At 47.7% G+C, this 23,340-nt stretch overlaps 1 protein-coding gene across 8 annotated transcripts in view; it reads left to right on the forward strand.

Moving 5' to 3' along the window:
• MAPT (microtubule associated protein tau) overlaps positions 1–23,340 on the forward strand; it is a 52,944-nt gene that overhangs the window by 3,727 nt on the left and 25,877 nt on the right. For 7 of the 8 annotated variants that reach the window (XM_056362707.1, XM_056362706.1, XM_056362699.1 and 4 more), the window contains exons 2-4: positions 19,840–19,928; positions 21,276–21,362; positions 22,749–22,835. In XM_056362707.1, the coding sequence (XP_056218682.1) occupies positions 19,856–19,928; positions 21,276–21,362; positions 22,749–22,835 (247 nt within the window). In that variant the 5' untranslated portion in view covers positions 19,840–19,855. The remainder of the gene's footprint in view (positions 1–19,839; positions 19,929–21,275; positions 21,363–22,748; positions 22,836–23,340) is intronic. The other variant, XM_056362701.1, reaches the window with a different exon arrangement.

The raw sequence follows: 23,340 nt of genomic DNA on the forward strand, positions 1-23,340 counted from the left end.
AACTGTAACCACTTTGCCTGTTGGAGTGTCAGTGTGCGCCTGTATGGACGGTTGGCATAGCTGTTCGAGATGTGGGTGCTGGGGTGTGTCCACATCCAGACTTTCAGACAAATCCCTTTTGGTTTGCAAAGTGTTGAAAATCGGATTATGAAGCAGTGTCTGAGGGGAAATGCTGAGGGTGGCCGTTCCCTTTTTTCCCAATAGGAATGTTATTCAAAAGCTGGAGAAAGCTGTAGATTTGAGTTTGTCTTGAGCAGAATAAGCTTATCTTCCCAGCCCAGTGCGCTGATGAGGCTTGGTTGTTGTCTCTGCATCTTTTGAAGGAGTGTTGCTAATTTAGCTGTAGCAATGCTCTGATGCTTGATGAATCAAGAAAGAATCAGGGTGCTGGCTTCAACCCAGCTCCCAGTATTTTCCAGTTTGCTTAGCCTGCTGGTGGTTGAGGTCAGTTGGCTAGTAGGTTGGCTTATTGCTTCCTAGGCTGTGTGCTGGCTGTATGTAGGTGTGGACAGAGAGTCAGAAGCCTGTAGTGAAGTGCCCTGGACTTGTGACAGACTTTTGTGTCCTTCATCTGGGTGATGCTGAGAGGGTGTGCGGTGTGTTAGGGCTGTCACTGGTGGAGCTGCTGGAATGTGGTGCAGGTTTAGGAGGGCTGTGGCTCTGCACGCAGGTGAAGCCACCAGCCCATGAACAACAGGGTTGTGCGTTGTGCTTTCTGGGTATATGGCTTGCTGCAAGGTCTACAAAGCACTGTGAACCCTTTCTTGCAGAAGCAAAACAGACCTCTTAAGCTGTATTAGAACAGCTGAGGCTGTTAAACAAAATGAGGGATGTTTCCCTTTGTGTGCCTGCCCATAGCCAGGTGGAGGGGGAACCCCAGACTCAGCATCTTGGCTATTCCCAGCCTCTGCTTAGAAGATGCACCAGCTGATGGCTTGGGAGGACAGCAGCTTTCAGAGGACCTCTATTGCTGCAGTTGCATCGGAGCTGGCTGGCTTTCTAGGTTTTTCTACCCATCCAGTGTAATCTCTTTCTGCCTCGGGAGCTTTGCTTGCTTAACTGGTGTTTAGACTCCAGAGGTGGGCTGGCATGGTGTCTGGGGCTCACCCCAAGGGCATGTCCTTGCACTTGGGGGTGCTCATCAGTGAAGAAGGCATTGCTGTAATGCATGGGTTGCATAGGCTGGGCTTTGCCTACCTACGGAGACAGAAAAGAAAGGAAATTGCAGAAGTAACTTGAACTGGATTGCTAATCCTTGCAGAGCAGTGCAGAGATGTTCCCACTCATCGCAGACCAGTCCTGGGAAGAGAATGAGGGTGAGTGGTCCTGGGCAGAGGTCAGTGGGCTGTTTGGTGGCAGGCAGTCCTGACAAAACCTTGCAGAGCATCAAGCTGGCTCAGCCCCACCAGAGGTGCAGCCCTCAGTTTGGGTCACTGCTCCTGCCTGGAGGTGCATAAGCAGTGGCGTGTCTGCTCTGTGCAGTGCTCCCACCTGCCTTTTTAAGATGAACAGCCCTCAGTCCCAAGCTGTCTTTGCAGGTCACCCCAGGTTGTGGTGGTTATAGCAGAAAACTAAAGTGGACCTTTAGGTAATCCCTTGTGTGGTTAAGGTGGGCACAGCTCTGCTGTGAGGGACTGAAGGCATCTCTGAATCTCTTGCAGCAGGATGGATCTCCTCCATCCACGAGTTGTAGCTGTGTTTGGCAGTGAAATCTGCTGGTTGTAGGCTGCTTTTTTTTTTTTTTTTTGAAGTGCCTGTGGAAAGCATATGCAGTTTACACTGGAGTCTGGAGGAGCTGTATCTGTGCCTTTAGACTTGAGTGGATTTTCTTTGCAAGTCTAATAAGCCCTTCATGCTCCTCAAATCAATCCACTGATTTTTCCCTTTCCCTTCCAAGCAGTCCGATCAGTAAAGGCAGTCATTACATGTGGCGTGGCTTGTGTTTTCAGTGTCTTTTCTTTAAATATCCAAGAAAAGGGAGCACCAGGGGATACCTTCTGTTAAGCTAAAAGGATTATCGCTGCAGTTGCGCTAATTATTTCCATCTTTGCAGCCTCCCTGCTGTACCTGCCCTGACCTCTCTTCCTAGAACAGATCTGGTAGCCCTGTCTGTCCATCTTTGCCTCTGTGCCCTCCCTCAGTGCTGTCCTTGAATTACTTCGGAGCAGTTGGTGGGACTGCGCCATCAGTGCCCTGGGAAGGCAGGTCCATTTGTCCCTCAGCTGTCCGATTCAGTTGGCCAGTGTGTGTGTTGCTCTTCGGTGAGCTGTGGCTCAGCTGTCTTTGATGCTGCTGTAAGGCACATGGGAAGGATGAAGGCTGATGGGGGTCATTGTGGGACGAAGTGCAGTCTTAAGGGACAGATTATACAAGCCCGTGGGAAGGAGGACTGTATTAAACTGCCATTCGTGGGGAAACCTAGCACTTACAAGAGGTGATGAAACCACTTGTGTTCATGGGTTTTAATAGCATGTGTGACTTTGAATGCTGTGTGCTACAGAGTTGCAGGGCTTTCTGCCACTTGTCAGCATTTCACTTTATGGCTGCCCATCAGCTCCTGTCCCAGGCTGTCTGCCTGGAAGTGCCTGATGTAATTTCAGATGGATTTCATGAGTGTGTCAAGTCACTCGCTGCAGAATGAAATTCCTTGGGGTGTTTGTAAATGGCTCAAAAATATCTAAACAAGCCTCTCCCCTGATCCTTGGACACATCCAGCTCAGCGATGTGCATGTTTGTGCTGGCCTGGAGATCCATTTCTGAGATAAATCAGTGGTCTTCCACACATTGGAAAGAAGCATTTGCTGGGATGCCCTTTTGAAGTTGAAACTGGAGAAGCAGGAGGGTGTGTGTTGAGAGTGGTGAAATACTTCTCTGACTAAGAAACATTTAATCTTTAATTTGATCAAAGCTTGACTGAGATCCTGGATGCACTGGCTTGGTCTTACTGTGACGGTGTGTGTGTGTCTTGCTCACATGCAGCTCTGCTCCTTCTTTCTCTCAAGTGTTGTTTCATGTGAGATTCCTGGTACAGGGAACACATTTGGCCAGATGTGTACATTCTCGGTTGAGCTGAGGGCAGAGCAGGCCTGTCACAGTCAAGATGAGAGGCAAGATGGTGGGCAAGTAATTTTTGTCTTGGCTGGCTGCTGTGGTCTCATGTATCCAGGTAGTGGGGTGAGTCTTTGGCAGAGGGTGAAGGATGGTGAGTGCAGGCATCACATGAGCTTTCATCGGGCTGAGATGCAGCAAAATGCAAGTGGAAGGACAAGAAGGGGGCTGAAGAGATGCAGTAAAGCTAGCTGAAGGTTTTGTGCATACTGTATTCTCCCTGGGTCCCTGTCCTGGGAAGGGGCTGTTGGATCAATGACTGGAAGTATGGTGTTGCGAGGGTTTTGGGAGTAGGTTGAAAACTTGCTTGTGCTGGGGTTATAGGTGACAAAATGTCCCTGACCTGGTTTGCAGGGCTCAAGGTGTGTTCATTGTGTGGTTAGTTTGAGGACACAGCGATGACAGAAAGGGTTTGCCGGAAGAGACTGTCCCAAGAGAAGGGATAATCTAGTGGGATGAGCTTCCTGGAGGCTGGTTTGTAGCTCTAACCTTTTGTGAATTCTCAGGGTTCTGTGTCAGTGCAGGCTGGCAAGGGGAGCCTCTGCATAAAAATACAATTTTTATCTGAAAGTGTACTTCGCTTTGGTATGGTCAGAAGTAAATGAAACCTAAGATTTTGTAAATGTGGCTTGTGTTCCTTTCCTAATGCTGACCCTCCTTTTACAAAGTGCTGACCAGCTCCATGCAGGTGCTGAGTATTTTATTACCCTCCCACTGCAGATCCTGGATGTGATGGGGTAGGAGTTGCAGGACTGAATTACCTTTGTGGTTTAAGGTGAGACCTGTGACGAAGCTGGCTCGTATGGTTGTGTTACAGAAGTGGAGTTTCACGTGCTCTCTGCTGGTAGCTGTAGCTTGTGGTGTCAGACATCAGATGTTTGTGAGCCCAAAGCTGGGTTTTAATCTGAAGTCAGAATTGCCTTTTGTGGTTCATTTTCAGATGCTGCTTAGTCTGAATTCAAGGGCAGACTTTAAGCAAATTCTGCCCTTTGAAGTTACTACTTTATTTGTAGTTTTACCTACTGCCTCATCAGCATGATAAATGATGCTGCCCTGGAGCTAGCTGGAGGGGTTTGCAGAAGTAGCTTTTAACAATGGACATCTCCAAATTGGACAGAAAACTACATGCTTTTCCCTTTTCTTCTGCTGTAATAATGGAGAGCCTGGCGGGCATATATAAGCAGAAGTAATAAACGTTGCCGTTGGGTACAAAAAGGAAAACGGGTTAAAAATCCAGCTAAAGATCTACTGCCTGAGCTGTGGTGTTGCTTGTAGACACTGCCCATCAGTAAGCAAGAGAACAGAATCAGAAAGGCTGGGACTAAGATGAGGGTATTGGACCTATCCTGTGACAAAGGGAGTGACTCTGGGGCTTGCAAAGAGGAGACTTGCGGGGGTTGTGGTGGTGGATGGGTGATCTGAAAAAGGGCAACTGTGAGCTGGAGAGAGGATCTACCACGATGCAGCTAGGTTTTGTTCTCATCCTGAGCAGTGTGTGCATCTTGGGTACCTGCCAAATCCAAGCACCATGTGCACATGCGGGCATGCTGTCCTGTCTCCCTTCCTTTCTCATCAATCTTTCCTGTGCTTGTCCTCTTTCCCTTCCATTTTGAATCTTGCCTGGAGAACCAGATTCATGTTCTTCTGCAGTGCTCTTGGGAGCCTCTTCGCTGGGGCAGCTGATGCTTGCGGGGCCCTTCCCTTGGGCAAGTGCTCAGCAGCTGGACTTGCTGAGAGCATGAGCAGGGCCCAGCTCCCTGCAGAACGTACTGGTCTTCCAGCATTGGGAACCCTTATTTTATGGTTTTGTAGAATACTTGGCATGAGTTTTGCCTTTCCCTGATTTTAGTGGTAGCTGAATTACCTTGCTAGCTCCTTCCTTCCCCCAGGTTCCTCAAGGTGAGAGGCAAAGAGAGTCATGGATGCTGTTTAATGTGAAGGCACTTATTAATGCTTAAACTCAAATATGTCGCTGCTTTTATTTTGTCTAATAATAGGGTTTATTGTCACAGCTGTCTTGAGGTCCATGCTCAGCTCCAAAGCGTGTTTCATCAGTTATTGTTGCTCGTATACTTCCCTTATGGAGGGGTTTTTAAATCCATGAGTGGGTTTGTGGGTTTGCTCTATCAACATCCAAGAGCTTCTTCGTGCTTAAATTATTCTTGAATGGAAGAATACTGTACTGTAGTTGCAGCAATGTTTGTGTGCAGGTGAAAAGCACCTTACCAATGCTCGTGGCAAAATAGCTTGAAATGGCCTGGTTGGATTGCTAGAAAGTTCTCGTTAGCAAGAGGAAGCTGGGCATACCTAGGTGATGCTGGAGGGAGATCAGCATGCATAAAGTGAGTTTTGGAACTGAGTAAGGATCACTAGGCACTGAAGTCCGGTAGTCTGCAGAGAGAGTGCCCTAAACACATACCATCTATGAAAACGGGCCTTTCTGTAAGGTGGGTGAAGCTCCTGCCTCGCCTCGGTGTGAGAACAGGAGGCAGCATCTCCCGCCCGCAGTGCGCTGCTCTCTGCCTCCCTTGGGAAGGAGTACAAAGCGCTGTGGCTCTAGGTGTGGTCAGAGCCTCTTCAGATAGTCTGCTGCTACTCGTGCACTGCAATAAAAAGAAGCACTACCGAAATACTGGCAACCCTGTTTATTCCAGCCTTTGTATTAATGATTTCGGTAGAGCCTGTGACCTTACCAAACATGAATAGATCCCTGGTAACCCGAGACCAGGAGTAATATTATTTTAAGCAGGAAGTAAAGCTCTGAAGCAGACTTGTCCTTTTATACATATCATACGTGTGACAGCAGAGCTGCATTTAGAGCTGAAAGGGGATAAAATCCCTGAGGAGACTGATTGCACCTGGTTTATTTTTAACGAATGTACTAGGGGATATTGAGCCTGAGTTCCTAGACTTGGGGCAGTCTTAAATTCAGACAATTTCCACTCTTCACCCCTGTGGAAAGGAAGATGGGCATCAACTGGGCTTCCAGCTAATTCCTGGGGATGATGAAAATGCACATGGATTCGGATTTTATTTTTTTTTTAACTTGCTCCTCCTTTAGCCTTTGGGTTGGGAGGGGAAATAATGGTTTTAGAACTCTTTGGCTGAATTTATGGTCTGGGTTCCCATGTGGGTTGTGACTGTTCATGCTGCCTGCATCTGCTTTTGTTGCAAAACTGCTCATCTGCTCAATAAAACTAGAATCAAGGCAAGACAGATTGCTACCTGATTGTCATCCCCAGTGGCCCAAACTGGGCAAAGACCAGCTGGACAGACATCAGAGTACTCAGTAGGGATGTGTTTTGTGTATGAAGGTTTTTATTTGCTGTTCATCCTTACTTGAAAAGCCTTGTTTGTCTTGTGCCTCGGCATGGTTCAAACTGTGCTCCCTTGTTGTGAAAGGTACAAATGCAGCTTCTGTTGGTTTTTTGTTTTTAGAAGGAAGAACTCTGGCTCCCGAACTCTTAACTTGTGCAGGGTATCAGGAGACACTACTGTCTTCTGCCACACCTCTTGCTTGCTGTTCATGCCGTGGTGTATGAAACTTGGAGCTAGAACAGGCCCCTGGCGGAACTGTGGCAAGCCGTGAGCAGCCTGATCGGCCGCTCCCTGTGACTGGGGCAGCAACTTCCCAGTGCTCAGCAAGGTGTGAACCTGCTGGGGTGCCCAGCCCTTTTCCCCATTACTCACTGATGTGGTTGGCCTGTCCCAGTCCCTGCTGTCTCTGTGAAGAGTTGAATGATGCACTCATCCCTTGGCTGTGCTTTCCCGATGATGGCTTTTTTCCTTGACCTCCTCCAGATTAGGGTTTTTTTTTCTGCATTTATCATCTTCTTACCTCTTCTGATACAGATTTAATTAAAAAATGCTAATTTTAGTTTTTAATAAATACTGTTGTGAACATTTTGAGGGAACTGTTTTCTTCCGCTGTTATGCAATAACATGACAAGGGAGATGTAGGTGTAGCAGAAATGCTGGATGAATGTCCTATTGTTTGTGTCTTTTGTGTGTCTTTTGGCCTTAAAAAAAAAAAAAAAAAAAAGACATTTAGGAAACACACGCTGGCTTTCGACCTCATCTGAAGTGTCTGTTATTCATGTAAAGCAAAAATAATGCAGAAAAGCTAGACAAAAGCTAAATCACCTTTTCCAAGTCCTGTCATGTTGCATAGTGACTGCTGGACTGAGGACAAGTCCTCCTAAAGTCCCAAAAGCTTGTGAGGTCTGTCATGTTTGTTTTTTTTCTAGGCTAAGAAACCAGTGTGTAAGGAATGCATGACTCTTTTCTTCCCCTGTATTTATAGAGAGCCTGTCCTGGTAAGGTATCCTGCTGGATGCCAGTGCTCTCAGCCATCTTCGGGATGCTGGAACTGGACACTATGGGGCCAAAGGGTATTTGGTGCCCAGTTTGGGTATCAAGCAGTAATGGCTTGGTGAAATAAGCACTGTGGCTGAACTGTGTGGGTGATGGTTTGTCACAGGAGTGCGTAGAGGCCTGTGTTTCCCATTGCAGTGGTAAGCTGTGGCTTTTCAGGCAAGCTGGTAATGCCTGTTCCTGCATGCCTGTGTCTGACCTGCTTACCCTGGGCTTCTGACCATTGCTGAGGGCAGCGAGTGTCACTGCTTAACCCAACTGACTGGACACCCTGTCCACTTCCTCCCTGTTCCTTGTAGTGGTAGTGTCTCTCTGCTGTAGGACACTGGAGACCACTTCTGCATCTGCAATCTTTGCAGTCAGGAGCCCTGCAGGACTTGGATCCTGTAGAAGTGAGATAGTGTTCCCTGGGAAAACCCACCTGACTTGGCTTCTTCCCTGGGACAGGCTTTCTGTCACTGCAAGAGCGATGCCAGCCATGGTGGTGTGGCAGTAGCTGGAGCAGATGGTGCTGTTGTCATAATTTTAATTTCTATCCATGTGTTGAAACAGCACAAAATAACTTAAGAATTGAAGGCCCGATTTGAGAAGATACCTTGAATGTTTTCCTTGCCCTGAGAAAATCTCCTGCAACATTAGGGTCCACAGCACTTTCCCAGTTCTGTCGCATCCACTCTGGCTAGGATCACTTGGATTCGTAGGCTAGAGCTCTGGCATGAAGTTCTTTTATGTTTTATGTCTTCATTACTGTATCAGCATTGAATATTCACAGAACTTCTGTCACGGTGCAGCGAATGTTGTCAGCACTGTGAAATCAAAGAAAGAGGAGCAGCTGAGATCAAAGTAAGCAATAAACACATACCTTGTGTCTTGACAGTGCCTTTTTCAAGCCAGAGGCAATTCCTGGAGGGGCTCAAGGTGCAGCTGGATGGCAGCTGGTGCTGGCCTCCCACGCTTCCCCCTCTGCTACCTTGGTGCTCCAAAGCTGGGGTGAGATGACCCATAGCACTACTGTCACATACAGTTTCTGCCTGTGAGGGGTTCAGTTTCTGCTGGTTTAGTGCCTTGAACCACATTCCAGTGGGGTACTGGAGCAGTGCTGGTGGTGTAAGGAATAAGGACCAAGCAGTGTGATCTGGGCCTGGCTTGTCAAACTGCAGCCTTGTTCTACCAGTTCTGAGGCAGGAGCCTTGCTCTTCCGACCTTTCCACAATGAAAACGCCGCTGCTCTGAGGCCGGGGTACCACCTACTTATTTTTTTGGGCCCTTCCTGTGGAACTGCACCACGTGTACACATTACTGGTTTGGTTAAGGTGGAAAGTGATACCAAGTACCTAAATCTTCAAGTCCATTTACAGGTGTAAGTGAAGTTTTCTTCCCATAAAATTCTCTTAATTTTTGAGGCTTCTGGTTGCATGTTGATCTCTTTCCAGTGTCTGCATCATTTGAGCCTAGCACCAAACAGAGCAGCATCGTCTGCCTTTGCATATGGGAGCAGTAGCTAGTGTGCAGCCTGCTCACTGCTTGCACCGTGGCCAGCTGGCTACAGCAGCTCCTGGGAAGTGCAGGATGTGCAGCCTTCCAGCACAGGAAGGCTTAACCCTGCTTGCGTGTCCCTGGGGGCCCTAGCCCTGTGCACCGCAGCAAAGGTGGCTGTTTTCTCCTGCAGCAAAGAAAGAGAACATTCATGGGCCTGGCAGGAAGGCGGCCGAGTACTGCAGAGGGTTTTTCTCCTTGCAATGGACTCTGCAGTTTTTGCACTTAAATGCAGAACATTTAACTCCTTCAATGCAGAGTGTGCTGATGGTGTGTGAACTCTGCAGATGGCTCAGGGCTTGTCTTAGATCCCATGTTCACACCAGGTTTCAGATATCTCTCTAGCCCGTGGCTCTGGTGCACCAAATGGATGCTGTTGTATGTGTGCCACTACAAAAGCCTGCGGAGAAAGGAAATTAGCAGAGCTTTGGTTCTCTCGCTGGCAGACGTCTCTGCTGGGTCCTACAGCCCACGGCTGTGCTACAAAGCTGTAGGTTATAAAATGGAGACAGTGCTGGAGAGCTTGTGTGAGGATGAACAGCAGAGCTGCTTTCAAGGAGTCACTGTTCACTAACGTGCTAGAAACACCTTTATCTGGTGCTTTGGTTGATTGCGTCGCACACTTGCTAGGTGGGGTGAGCTCAGCTCCACGCTGTCTCATCACCCAGCATGGCTTTTTTGACCCTCCTGCTTGTTTGAGGGTGTTTGGTGTCTGTCTGGCTAATAAAGAGCGAGTTTTGGGGTATTTCTCAGCTTTTCAATTGACTGAATTGCATTTCGGGAGCTCTGTCTGGGAACCCAAGAAGGGTGTGACAGTGCTCAGTGTCCTACCAAATTGGCTGTGTTCAGGGAAATGGGGGTGATCTCGTCTGCATCTGTCGGCCTTCCCCTGCCCTGGGATGTGTTGTGGTACCCACTGGAGCATGAAATAAGTCCTGTCAGTTTGTTTCTGACCTCATAATAATGTAGAAAATTGTGATAACCATGAGAAACTGCTGGCCACACTACTAGTCCTGCTTGTGGTAGATTGCAAGCATCCACAGACCAGATGAGCCCTGCCAGGCTCCCTTTACCACTGACTGCTGTGTGAGAGGGACCTTCCTCAACTGCTTATCACGGGAACATCCTTTATAATTGTTCCACGTGAGCAACAGTGTGCAGCAGCTGTCAGTTAGTGGGGATGGATATCTTTTTCTTTCTTCAGGCAGTGCAGTCTCTCAGGAAAGCAGTTTCTTCTTCCTTATGGTGTAATTTGCCGGCCAAGGTAAAGGAGACTTTTGATGGGGCCCAGCACAGTTGTGCTGTTGACCATCCCAGTGACATTTCCAGGAACATTTTCTTTCCTCTTTTCTCTCTCCCCATCCAGGCACACATAAATGTTACTTTTCTGCTGTGGCTGGAAAGTAGCATGCTAAGAACACATTGACTTGTGTTTTCTTCCCTGATGGATTCTTTTTGGTGGCACTGGGTGGTCTGGGGGAGCAACTCCTCCCAGCAGCTGGAGAGAATGTCTAAGAACTTTGCCACGCATAGCAGTTCAGCCACATCTCAGCATGCAGCACAGCCTTTGAAAGGCAGTGCAAGGGAAATATTAGGCTTCCATTTTCTGTTAAGTAAATAATGATTGGTACAAGCCTGAATGCTGGTGAGCCCGCCTTAAAACCTGCAGCAGCAGGGAAGATGCTCTGATTTCCAGCAGGCTGGGCTGAGCCTGGGATGGGAAGAGTGAAAGAGAATTAGCTGGTAAATAAGATCTGCCTTCTCTTTGATCCGCTCTACATGTTCAACTGCTTAAAGGCTTCCCAACAAGCAGGATTTTGAAGGAGGAAGAATTTATCCACCCATAGACCATCCTATGGTTCTGTGACATGCAAGACTGCAAGATACTGCAGTAGGGGGTTGGGAAGAAATCCGAAGGTAGCCTAGTAAATCCCTGCCAAAGAGGCTTCTCTTCCTTCTATTCACAAAGAGCTTGCTGAACAGACAGGACAAGCTTTAAAACTAGTTGCTTCCTTTTTCTCTACTACATGGTAAGCCACTCTGATCAGAGTTTTAATCTAGCTAAAGTTAGTGGACTTAGAGACAGCTTGATCTTTGCATCATAGTATGGAATAAGAACGGCGATCCCGAGTGCTGACACCTCCCTGGGCAGCCATCGTCCTTAAACGCCCTCCTGTAAGCTCACAGAGGAAGCTGGGGCAGGAGCGGGGGCTGCTGTAATGGTTGGTTTTGACTTGGTCAGATAAGACAGGCAAAAAGCAAAAGGTAAGAAAGGGTAAAAGATCAAGGAAGGAAGGTAGTAATAGTGGCAGTGCTCAGGTTTCAGGTGAGACAAAGATGGAGCCCTGCTGCCCTTATGTCCCTGTCCTGTCCCTGAGGAGCTTCCTCTGGTTTCTCTACTCGGGTGCTGCTCCAGAGAGCCCTTCCTGAATGAGAGCAGCACAGCTGGGAGCATGCAGGTTGTGGCATCTGTTGGAGCCTCGCTTCTGCTCTGGTTTGCCCCCAGCCTGCTCCATGACAAGCCTTTTCACCTCTGTTCCCCTTGCAGGGAATGTGGGAATAAGGATGTCTTTGGTAAACCACCTGGTGCTTCTGTCAGTAACAGTTGATGCAAGATTCAGAGTTAGTATTTCTACATTGCAAAACACTCGTGTATATTCCCAGCACATTCCTGTTCTTGGGAGAGGCCACGTTTGTGGTGCACTTTTATTTGGGCAGAGAAAAGACATGCAGGTAGAACCATTTCCTATCTCCTGGGTCCAGCTACTCTTGCAGTTTAGGCCGTGGGCTGGAGTTGTGTGCCTGGATAATCTGGTCTCCTAATTGCCACCCTGCTTGGAGGCAGCTGCTGAACTGGGCCTAAGCTGATTTGGGATGGCAAATTCTGTTAGTTTAATTCTCAGCAACACTGAGGAACTTGTCAGTTCGTGAGTATCCCTTGGCTTTTCTGTAGCCCCGAGCATGCCCTGGAGACCTTTGCCAGCTGGTGACCCTCATCAGTTAGCTTGCAGAGCCCTTGGCTGTGGAGAGGTTAGGTTTGTAAGGGCTGTTTACTGATGATTCCCTGAGCTATTGTGTCTTTGAATCCAGCTTGTCTGTTCCTTTTTGGTGCTGTTTGTACGGAGTCGTGGCATCTCAGTACTTGGGGTTTCCTTGCCCTGTTCCCACCCTCACCTTTCCCCATCTCCTTTCCAGATGTGGCAATATGTCATTAGCTGATGTGGGGGTTGTTTATTGCCTGGTCTCCGTAACCTTCAGGTCCCAAATGTGTGTGTGCATGAAGCCAGTGTGACCACTCTTGCTGTGATGAGGCTCCTGTGCCTCAAAGCTGTTCTGCTACGAACCCAAACCCATCTCACGTCTGCATGGAAGGTGGCCAGTCCCCAGAGAGAGGTGTCAAAAGTTCCAGGCTCCCAAGGAGTCACTTTAACATGGAAAAAACATGAAACAAAAAAAATAAATGAAGAAAGGTGCATTTTTGAGACTATTTCTTTTGCAACTCCCTCTTATTGTTCTGAGAGGCATTTGTCAGTCTTTGAACCTGAAGAAGTTTTTCTAGCCTTGTGACTAGATAACTTGAAACTTCAAGAAATTTCTCAACTCACTGAATATTAGGCAGTGCCTGCGATTAATGAGATCGCTGTCCATATTCCTTCCTCTGTCAGCTTCTTGGAAAAACAGTACTTGGAGGTGTACACAAAGGAGATGAAAAGAAAGTTGCTTATGAATTATGAAGATTCTTTCAGGGTGATGTTATTTCATGGAGCTGTCACTCCATTTTAATTAAGTAGTTCGTATGGAATGACGCTTTTTTTAAAACCCTTTAGGTGTTTGATCACCTATCAGAGGTAACAGATAGCTCATGTTGAATTTTCGTTTTCAAGTAACAGGAGTGGATGCTTACTGCCCTTACTGATTAAATAACGGAGGAGGAAGACACTGCTGCGGCTGAGTACAAGATACAATAGCCAAGAGGTTTTACTCTGCCCATGTCTGGAAATTAGCTGGGTGACTGCTTGGACACTGTGTGCTGGTGTAAAGATGGAGCTGCTAGGTTGGGCCCAGTGATGAGTACCAAAGTGTGCAAATCTAACTAGTATCTCTCAAAGCATTGCACTCGCCTTCTGCTGAAATTTCTCTTTCCTCTGTTTTCTTGCAATGTGTGGCTAGTAACCCCCCGCACCCAGCCGCAAACAGATCTGCCAACGCCTAGTTTATTTTGGGATTTGTGCGTATGTAAATCGAGCTATTAGTTCCCAAACTCGTGATCCCTGGAGCTGTGCTGTTTGAATTGCTGCAGATCGAGACTACTTCCTCTGTGATGGGGAATAATGCTGTGGCCGTTCAGAAACAGCGGCTGTCAGAGTGTGCCCTGTCGATCCTTGGGCTGCGGTTGTAGCCCTGTGTGTTACTGGGCTTACGGGTGAGTGGGGTGCAGCTGCTGACCCAGTTTCCTCGGTCGGGCATCGTGGGAGCACTCATCTCCTTGGCACCAGAAGGGTTGCAGGGATGCATTTTTGTGCTCCTTTGTGGCAGTGCTAATGATGTTGTCTGGCACAGATTACGCAAGGCTGAGCACCACCGAAGCACAGCTGTGTGGTCCCCAGCATCTGCTTTCTTCCCCCTTCACCACTGGGCCACTCTCAATAGGGTATGTTGTTTTCAGCCCTGGTTTTATTTACCTTTCATTGTGGAGAAACCTTTTGCCAAGGGATTAAGACTTTGGGGTGCTCAACTTAATTTGGGATCTAAATCTTCCCAGGCGGAGAGTGCTGGAGGCTTTGTGCGTGGTTTGCTGGTGGTTAGCCTGAGCGGCAGCAGAATGAGGGCTCTGCTGTGTCTTTGTGCTGGTGATGATGTGTCCTGACTGTGCTCCAGAAAGGCAGCTGGGGTGCCTGTTTGCTGGCTGTGCAAGAATTGCTGCTGCAGACTGGGCATGGGGCTGTCTGGAGCTGTGTGGCCTCGTGGTCTACAGCGCACAGGGGTCACCAGGCAGGAGAAACATGCTGCTTTACAGGAGAAGTTTCTTTCCAATGCCTGGAGCTGGTTTATGCCCTATAAGCAGGGATTAAATGCGTTCTAGCTGGGAACTTTTTATCTGTTTCGTTCATTTATTGATTTAATTTTCTTTTTAAATCCTGGTTTGCATAGGCCTTCCCTGTTCTCCTTCCCTCTTTATGAAATATTTGTAGCCATTGTTCAGTTCCTCTTGAAGGAGGGATGCAGCAGTCATTCCGTTTGGACCAGTTTTCACATGTGTGGGTTGTGCAAGGGCGGGGGATTACCATGAATTGAGCAGTTGGTTTTATTCGAAACAGTGCTGCCCCAGCTGTGCTGAAAAGCTACTAGAGTAGCTTTTACTTCTGCTGACAGACCAGACCAAGCCATTTTATTGATGCCTTTGAGCCTAACAAGCTATAAATTTGCAGGATGGGTAGTGGAAGAAGAGCAGTGCTTTTAATTTCTGGCTCAGTTCTCCTGGGCATGAATGTAAGACAGTGTCAGGGATATGGCTGCAATGTCTTGACTCATGGTCATGGCGTCTTGCAAATGAAGCCAGGTCAGACTGGCTGCGGGCTGGCACAGAGATCTTTGTGGCTGTTGGAAAAACGGCAGTACATGGTTTTGCAGGCATTGTGGGAGCCATTACATAAAGCAAATAGGCTTTACTGTCAGGTCTCTGCAACCTCCTCTGAGAGGAGTGATGTTGCTTTCAGTATCCTTGCCAAACTCCACAAGGAAAATTTTCCTTTTGAAACATCTTGTGGACCTGGAGCTGACTAACAGCTTTTGCTTCCTGGCCTAAACTGCAGTGCTCTTGATGGCTGTTGAAGGTTTGATCATTTCATACTGGATATGTGGTCCTGCGTGCTTTGGGCTCTTTGGGGTGAAAATTGCTGGTTTGGCTTTTAGCCCGTAACATTTTGTACAGCACAGGCCTGCAGTGACTGTGCAGGGCCAAGTTCAGCCGTGAAATGCTATTCAAATGCTTGAGAGTTGCTCCTGGTTGCTCAATGTTGAGTTTAGTTGGCTGAGTCATGGAGAAGTGCATCCCGAGTCTCCTGATGGCCTGAATGCCATGAGCTGCCCTGCACTGCCTCTGCTCTCCCGATGGATCCATGCACACCTCTGGCTCATCCCTGGTTACAGCAAACAGGAATATCTGCTCCTCTCTAGGTTACACGGCCTGAGGGTAGGGTTGGCAATATTCAACTCTCAAACCAGTTGGAGGCTTGGAGGCCAGTGTTTTGTAACCCTTTATCTCATTGGGAAAGCAGGTCCAAGACTGGGAGTGAAATAGGCTGTGTGCCAGCCTGCGTCTTGTCTTGACGCCGATGCGAAGGGCAAAGCAATTGCATTTGGTGGTATGAGGTGGCTGGGCTCTCACCAGTGGAACTCCCCTCCCGGACAAACTGGATATGTTCAGGGATGCTCAGGCCCCTAAGTCACACATACAAACAGCAGAGGTGCTGGTGGGCTGAGCCTGCACTGCCAGAAATCAGCCTGTTTCTCCTGCTCCTGGCAACAAAAACTTTGTCCCCCTCCTTGCCTCATTGCACAGCTCAAAATGACTGCTCAGTACGCCTCCTCTCTCAAAAGGCGGGCTGAGGGTTTGAAAAATGTGAGGTTTGGAGGAGCTGTTAATTATGGGATAAGCCGTTGCTTTTTAGATAGTGTCCCTGGTTAACAAGAGTAGTTCTGCTGGAAATGGATAAGATTCTTAGGAGGGTTGGTGCGTTATCTGTCATGCAGAGGGTGCTGCCCAAGTTTTATCTCTGCACAGCTATCCTTGCTGTAATTATTCATTACTGAACCATTGCTTCAAGGTGGGGCTGGTTTTACACTTTTTAGAATATTTTAGAATATGTTTTCCCCTTAATGTTATGTTTTTCCCTAAGAGGGTTTTCCACTTCCCCTACTTGAAAAGAAAACCAAATGGGATTATCATTATAGACTTTTTTCAAAAATTTCAGACCGTCTTTGTTTAAGAAGTCTAATCTAGAATATGCAGTTTTAATAAGGTTTAAATTTTCTTTAGTCATATGAGTTTGTTACCTGAGTGAAAACCCAAAACAGAGCTGAGACTTTCACTCTAGAATAAGAGGGGTTTGCAAATAGGCAATTCAGTTTTGCTTTTTGGTTTCAACCAGACAGATCTGTCCCAAAACTGTATGCATCATCAGTACGGTTTCAAGTGAACGATACTTTTAGCTGACGTCTACAATGGATGAAAAAGGAGGAGGGAGAGAATGAAGTTCGGCATTTATTGGAGAGGCATAAAATGTCTTTATAGATGATGTTCCTGGCGAACAGGACCGTATGATTATATGGCCTGTGTATTTCAAATTCTGCTGGGAGAGCTTTGCAGCTTAGAGATAATGGTGGTGGTGGCTCACTTGTACTTACCGATTGAATTGCTTTGTGTGCTTAATGTTATTTATTTGCTTATCTGGTGCTGATGAAATTTCATCAGCCCTATTGTAATGGGTTTAAATCTCAGCCCTGCCAGGCTTCGGAGGGCAAGCTGTAGGAAATGCTTCCCGAGCCGCTTGTGAGAAAGGCATCTGTTGAATAGGCATTTCTTCAGCTAAAAGCAAGATGCTGTGGGAACCATGTTGGGAGCTCAATCCCAACCCTGCCCCGTGGCTCATGCCAGTTAGTTTTTGTTCCTCACCGCTGACTGCTGCACACAAGGGCTCAGACGCAGAGTGACTCTGCTCTTCTGCCTGTCATGCTGCAGACGTGGCAGGAGGACATTATGCTTCATCTGCTGGGAGGTGCTTCTGCAGCAAACTGGGCATCCGTCCCCAGAATCACCATGTCCAATTGAATGAGTGTCCAGCGCGTTTTGTAAGCTGCAGCCAGGTTTTGGGTGCTCTCAGGGGCCCACTGAGTGTTTTTTTTGATGGATCTTTGTGGCTTTTGGTCATGTTCTTGTAACAGAAAAGACTGCTCTTTCTCTCTTGTCTCTGAAAAACTAATGGCTACATCGTCCCGAGCCCACCTCCAGTCCCTTAGCTCTGAGGTGGCTACATCCTGCCATGCATAGAGCTCAGTGGGAACGGGGGCTGTGTCCGCCCCGCTGTGAGCAGCACAGCGTTAAAAGGCCTCCTTGCAAAGCTCAGCCAGCCAGCTTCTCTGAAAAACACCCGACCATTTCTTTGTGCTGAAAAGCCCTGGCACTGGCAGGTCAGCGGGAAGCAGGGTGACAGCCAGCCCTCGACCAGGCAGCCCTGCGCACCCGCCAGCAGATCCACCGGCCTTTGCTGAATCATGGCTTGCTGCTGCTGTGCCAGGGTGGCACAGATGCTAAATTCTGTGTTCAGAGGAAAAGTGGAAGATCCTTGGCTGTGTTGGGTGCTGTCCATGGAGCCAGCAGATGAGCCTCCGGCAGGTTATGTGAGCTCACTAGCTGTCAAGCCAGGAGTCCTCTCTGGATGGTGTCCCAGGAAATTCTTGTCCAAAGGCAAGAAAGGACTAAATGTATCTTTCCAGGGAGATTGGGGGAGACACTAATTGCTCTTTGCCAAAAAAACAGGTGGGAGGAAGAGAGAAAAGGAAACAGAATAAGGAAGCAGTAAGCCTCATTTAAGTCCAGTGAAGCAGACTTGTGAGGGGTTTTTTCCTCTGGGTCTGCAGTTGGGAAGCAAAGATGTTGGTATCTGTAAATGTTTAGTGAACTGGGCTGGGAGGACTGTTTGGGACCACCAGTTGTGAGTGAGGTATGGGTTGCTTCTCCCATCCATGTTTTCCTACCAACAGGCAGGGCACTGCATGGGGAAAACTGCTGTACCCAGTCCTGTGTGTGTGTTTGGGCTGGAGAGGTTGCTCTTCTGTGCATGCACACACAAATACACAAGAGCAGCACATTTGTGTGTCATTTTACACTCATGTTCATGCCCAAGTTGCTTTTGTGGCCTGTACACCATTTTAATGTTAACGTATTTCAGTATTTCAGTGCTAAGTAGACCTGTAAATAATATCAAGCAACAGCCAGATGAGACCAGCATATAATCAATATGATCCTTTGAGCTCTGGGAGGAGGGCAGCCGTATGTCCAAATAATTAGGGCCCACTATTTGGGGGGCAAAAAATAGATAATTAATTCTTTCCTATTTTATATCTCCCATTTTTGTGGGTGATTTCCTTTCAGGGCAGTTCTCAAGCTTACTTGGTACAGTTCTGTCAAATGGCTTTGTTGCTGGCTCAGGCAGAAATTAGATTGCATAGTCATCTTGCTAAGGCTTAAAAAAAGCTGGGTGAGAGATCTGGTTACTAGCGTTGGAGTTTCTCTTGCGTAGTTCCATATATCCAGTTAATTTATTGCCAGCAAACAAAACCACATGAGTTTGCTTCTTTGCTGCTGGTAACCTGAGCTGCTTTGCTGGATTCATTTGCTCCTGACAGTCATGGCAAATGTGTGATTACCGTAATAGCTGGTTATTAATCACTGCCAATGGCCGTAATTATATCAACTATTAGGAAGTCAACTAAAAGCAATGTCTGTCCAACCAGCATGGAGAATGAGAAACAGTGTCCCTGCTTCACAGAAGCAGATAATATTTGTTTGCAACTTCATTTCCTTTTGCAGATAGATGCACATTAGAAAAATAACTGAATTTCAGCATCTTTCTACTGCTGCTGGTGTCCAGACCTATTTACTGTGCTTTTAGCTTTCTCAGCACTGCAAGAAGAATTCAGGGTTAAAGCAGCCGTTGTGCTGTCCTCTCAGACCCACAACCAAGTGAGACCCTCTTCTCTTAAGAGTCCCTGGTCCAAATCCATCTCTGGAGAGTCCCGTTTACCCCTGTATGTCACTTTTGGATTGCTTTTGGGATCAGTGTATCGTTATAGCTGTGTATCCCTGCTGGCTGTATCCACAGAGGTAGAAGGCATCCCTTCCTGCAGCAGCATTGCACCCTGCCAGCAAACACTTCTGTTGAGAGACTGATTGAATTGGCAAATGCAGAGTTTCGTGTGCAGCAGAAGTGTGTCAGCACTAAGCATGCTGCTCCTGGTGATTGCCTGTGACAAAACGGTGGCTGAGCTGTGTCCTGTGTGTGCCAGGATGGTCATTTTGCTTGGGACTTCTTAAATACCTGTGGAATTTTGATGTTGCAGCTGGGCAGAAGTTGCCTATATCCTTATTGTGATGGATGCAGTGACCGGCACATGCTGTTGCTTGTGCAGGTATAACTAAATATTCTCGTTGTTCACAAGGAACATTTGCTCCTTTATATGTCTTTTATGCAAAATTCATGTTTTCCTTTTGGCTCATGCCCATAGGTGAGTTTTTTCCATCCTTTTGAGTGTGGATTGCTGTGACCTCCTGTGTTGAGGCTTGGTGCTGCTCTGCCAAAGAGTGGTGTCTGGCTGGGACAGCCCTTTTAGATCTCAGTTTGGAGTGTTAGCATTCCCTCCCCGTTGTCCTCCTCTGCTTGATGACTGTGGACATAGCATGCTCCTGGTGGATTTGGAGGCACTAGCGTTAGATGCTCCAGGGAATATTTCAGGACTGGTGTGAAACCCAGTAGCTAACGTGTATCTTGAGCTGTAACCTTCCGCAAACACAATGGTGTGATTTCAGGGCTCATCAGGAAAAAGGAACAAAGTAGATATATTGTTAGAGTGGCTGAAAAGATGGTTGGCTGGTGTTGGCTACTTGCTTGTGATAGGATGTTTAATAATCTTGGAAACTGGCTGACAAACCAGAATTGTCTTGTGGAGCAGTAGGTGGGAGCACACCAACTGGGCTTCAGATGAAGGTGTATTGTGTCGGGTTTTGCTTAATGCATGTTTGTTTTTTACTGTCCTCTTCAGGTAACTTTGCTGAGAGATGGCGGAGCAGCGTCAGGACGTCACCATGATGGAGGACCACGCAGCTGGCCAGGAGAAGCACATCCCCTCAGGTGAGCACCTCCAGGAGGACATGGTGTAAAGAAGAATCACCTAAATAGGGAGAGCGGGGCCAGCGTGGTGGTGCAAGGGGTCCTTGGGGACAGCCAGGAAGAGGGGATATGGTGTGTGTGGAAGGTTACTGTGGATCAGCTGGCTGCAGCCCACAAGATGCTGTGATGTTTGTAGTGGTGAGAAAATGCTTTGATATCATTGCCCAGCGAGAGCAGAGCAACCCCTAGTAACCAGACTGGTGATGACATTATTGCTGCAGCTTTGCAAATGTGTGTTTCTGTGTTCACTTCTCAGTTTGCTATAAAAATACAGCACCGCTTTTATTTGGAGACACAGCTCAAGGATGCTGCTTGCTGCCTGCTTTTCTCACCTGCACAGGGAGATGGGGAGAACTGAACAGAGAGCTCTGGGAGCAGGGGCTATGCAAGAGTCTTTCGCCCCATATTTCAGACCTGCATTTCTCAAGAAGCCTTTCCTTTCTCATTCCACTATGCTCCATAGCTGAGCTTGGAAACCCACATAATGCCAGAAAACCTGGTGGGACTCACTCCCAACTATGCTCCATATAAACATCATCTCAGTTTTCTTTTCTTGAGGTGCTTTGGACACACCTTACACCAGATAAATGGATTGCCTCTGTCCTGGAGAGAATTCATAGCATCCATTCATCCTGGGTTCTGTAATGCATTTCAGTCTGATAGCTCCTCTCAGCTTGTAGCCTCAGCTTGGCACATCACAGGTTCCCAGGGATTTTGCTTATGCTGGTTTGAATCTTCTTTTCCAAGTTGTTTTCTCCAATTCTCGTTTTATTTGCCCAGAATCCTTGCAGAGAGGAAACCTGTGCCTCTTGCCCTGCTCTTCCAAAAGGTGACTTTGCAACCAGGTGTTTGCACAGTATGCTATGTGCTACACCAAGCCCTTTACAAAGACTTGCTGGTTTGCAATGGTTAGAATTAATGCATCATGGAAGTGTTCACTAGCCTGCTCTGGGATGGAGGCTAATGGCTCCAGAAAAGGCAGAGAGGACAACAGTGACTCCGAAGTTGTACATCTTTTCTGCTCTACTTTGCTAAGGTCTCCTTTCCTGCTTGTGCCATGCTTTGCTGTTTCTGGCTGTCCAGCTCACTGGGCTTTTCTTTTGCTGATGGGTTCCTGCTTGTTCCTTTTGGTGATGACACTGGTGCTTTTGGTTCGCATTTTCACACTTTGCTTGCTTATTAGTTCAGGTGTTTTGTATTCTCCAATTACAGTTTCTTGCTGCTGTGGAGCTGGGCAATCAGAGTTTGTAACACACAGGCCATAATTTGTAGCCAAGGGCTTGTTCTAAGTATTTGAATGTTTTCCAGGCTATCCCCTTCAGATACCAGTCGATGATGGATCGGATGAGCCTGTTTCTGAAACATCTGACGCTAAGAGCACCCCAACTACGGAAGGTGGGAGCTCTTTGACTTACTGCTTTGAAACCATGATGGATGGGGTCGTGGTAAACCTTGCCGAAAGACTTGCCATGTTCTGATGGGGTTTCTCAGGAGGAGTGTCTGCATCCTTGGACAAATGCTCTTCATTAGTCTCATCCCAAGTGATGTCTGCCACTCTGCAGAATGAGATAATGAGCTTTAAAGGTGGAGAGTGGGTTGGAAGGCAAGAGAAGGTGAAGTGTTTATTATAGTTCAGGAAGTTGCTTGTGGTTTGTTTCCTGAAGATTCAGACAGTCACTGCAAGATCCTGTTAGCTCAGTGCAGCTGGGAGCAATCCCATGTCGTGTGCTCCCAAGGCCAGCAGTTTGCATTATTGTGCTCCCCCAAGATACTGACAGCCCGTCCTGGTTGCTGTGTTCCCTTTCAGAGTTAGCTGTACCTCACAGCTCTTTTTTTGCCCCCTCTGTATTTACATGTTCGTTAGTACAGCATGATTCATGCTGGAATGATGAGATGGGCAGAGTCTATACATAAAACAAGACTTTGTGCTGATATAAAGGCCATATTGGTAGGACTCGGGGCACATCTGTGCTGCTCTGGAGTGTTACCTGAATGCCATGTTTGTAGAAAGAATCTAATTCCAAAGTGGTCTAGAGACCTGTTCACCTTTTTAATTAACTACACTTTGTGTGTTCCTCTAGCTGCTTTAATCCCAAGTGTCTGCCTCTTGGAGACTTTAGTAAAGGCATTAGTTTGCAAAATTTATCTAAAATAAAGGTGAATGGAGGTGCTGGCCAGTTCCATCCCTGTTCCACTGGAGGTGTGGGCTGGCTGGTCATCTGTGAAGCAGCTCTGTTCCTATGTATGTGGCTCAAGAAATCAGTATGTAAAACCTGGCTGGTGCAGAAGCAGGTGTTCTCCTGCTTTCCAGTTGATTTGGGACTGTCATGACAAGCAGACATCCCTCTGGTGGATGGAGCTAGGTATCTGTCTGTCTCAGAGCTGCCCAGAGTGCGACGCAGTTGCAGTGCTTGGGTGGTGTATGAAGGTATCCGATGGGAGCTGCTCTTTGCTGGTCCAGACCAGTGATGTCCCCATGCAGAAAGCATTGTCACACATGCAGATCAGGCTGTCTTTGTGCATTTTCAGACGATGGTTATGGTAAAGCCTTCAGCTGCATAAGGAGTACACTGGAGATGTGTGGCTTGTGTGGCAGAGGGGACAGCTCATGATGTCCCTGCGATACTGGCTTTACTATGTCATGCTCAGTTGTCTCCCTCCACAAGCACTGGCTCAAGGGAGGGAGTCAGCTGCTTTTCTGAGCAGACTTCTTCAAGCATGTCCTGGCCTTCACAGGGTTTTGCCACTCAACAGCTATGTGAAAGCTGCGTTGTTTTTCAGATGCCACAGCACCTTTAGTGGAGGAAGGAGACCACGAGGATCAGGGTGGTGTCGAACAGCATGGGGAGATCCCGGAAGGAACCACAGGTGAGGGAGACCAAGGTGCAGCTTCATCCCTTGATGCAGTCAGAGCAGAGAGCTGGACTGGTTAGTGCTTAAAAATAACACTGCAAAACCTCTCGCAGGCATGCTTTGCTCCTGGTGTGTGCTTCTTTCTTCTCCGTGGCTTGCGGGAATAATTCCTAGCTTACAATTGTCCTCTTGCTTTCCCCATCCTGGAGGAAACTCTCAGCCTTTTCTTCTCTCTTTCTCAGCTCCACATCTGACAGTCTTTCTATTTAGTGTCTGTGGTGGCTTTGCCTCCCATCTCCTGGCTGAGCACTTACCTGCAGATCCCAGTCATCTCTGCCCCTCTGCCAGCAGCCCCACTTTGCTGGCGAGGCAAGGCGGTCACCGCAGGACTTTGCTGCTTGTCTCATGGGTGCTCTCGCTCAGCCCAGCCCATGCGGTTGTCTTTGAAGCAGCAGGTGAAAACCAGGCCACTGCAGCAGTTCTGTGGCTGCCGGCACATCTTAGGGATAACGCAGAGGAA

The sequence above is a fragment of the Falco biarmicus genome, chromosome 17 (genome assembly GCF_023638135.1).
Source record: "Falco biarmicus isolate bFalBia1 chromosome 17, bFalBia1.pri, whole genome shotgun sequence".
NCBI lineage: Eukaryota > Metazoa > Chordata > Aves > Falconiformes > Falconidae > Falco > Falco biarmicus.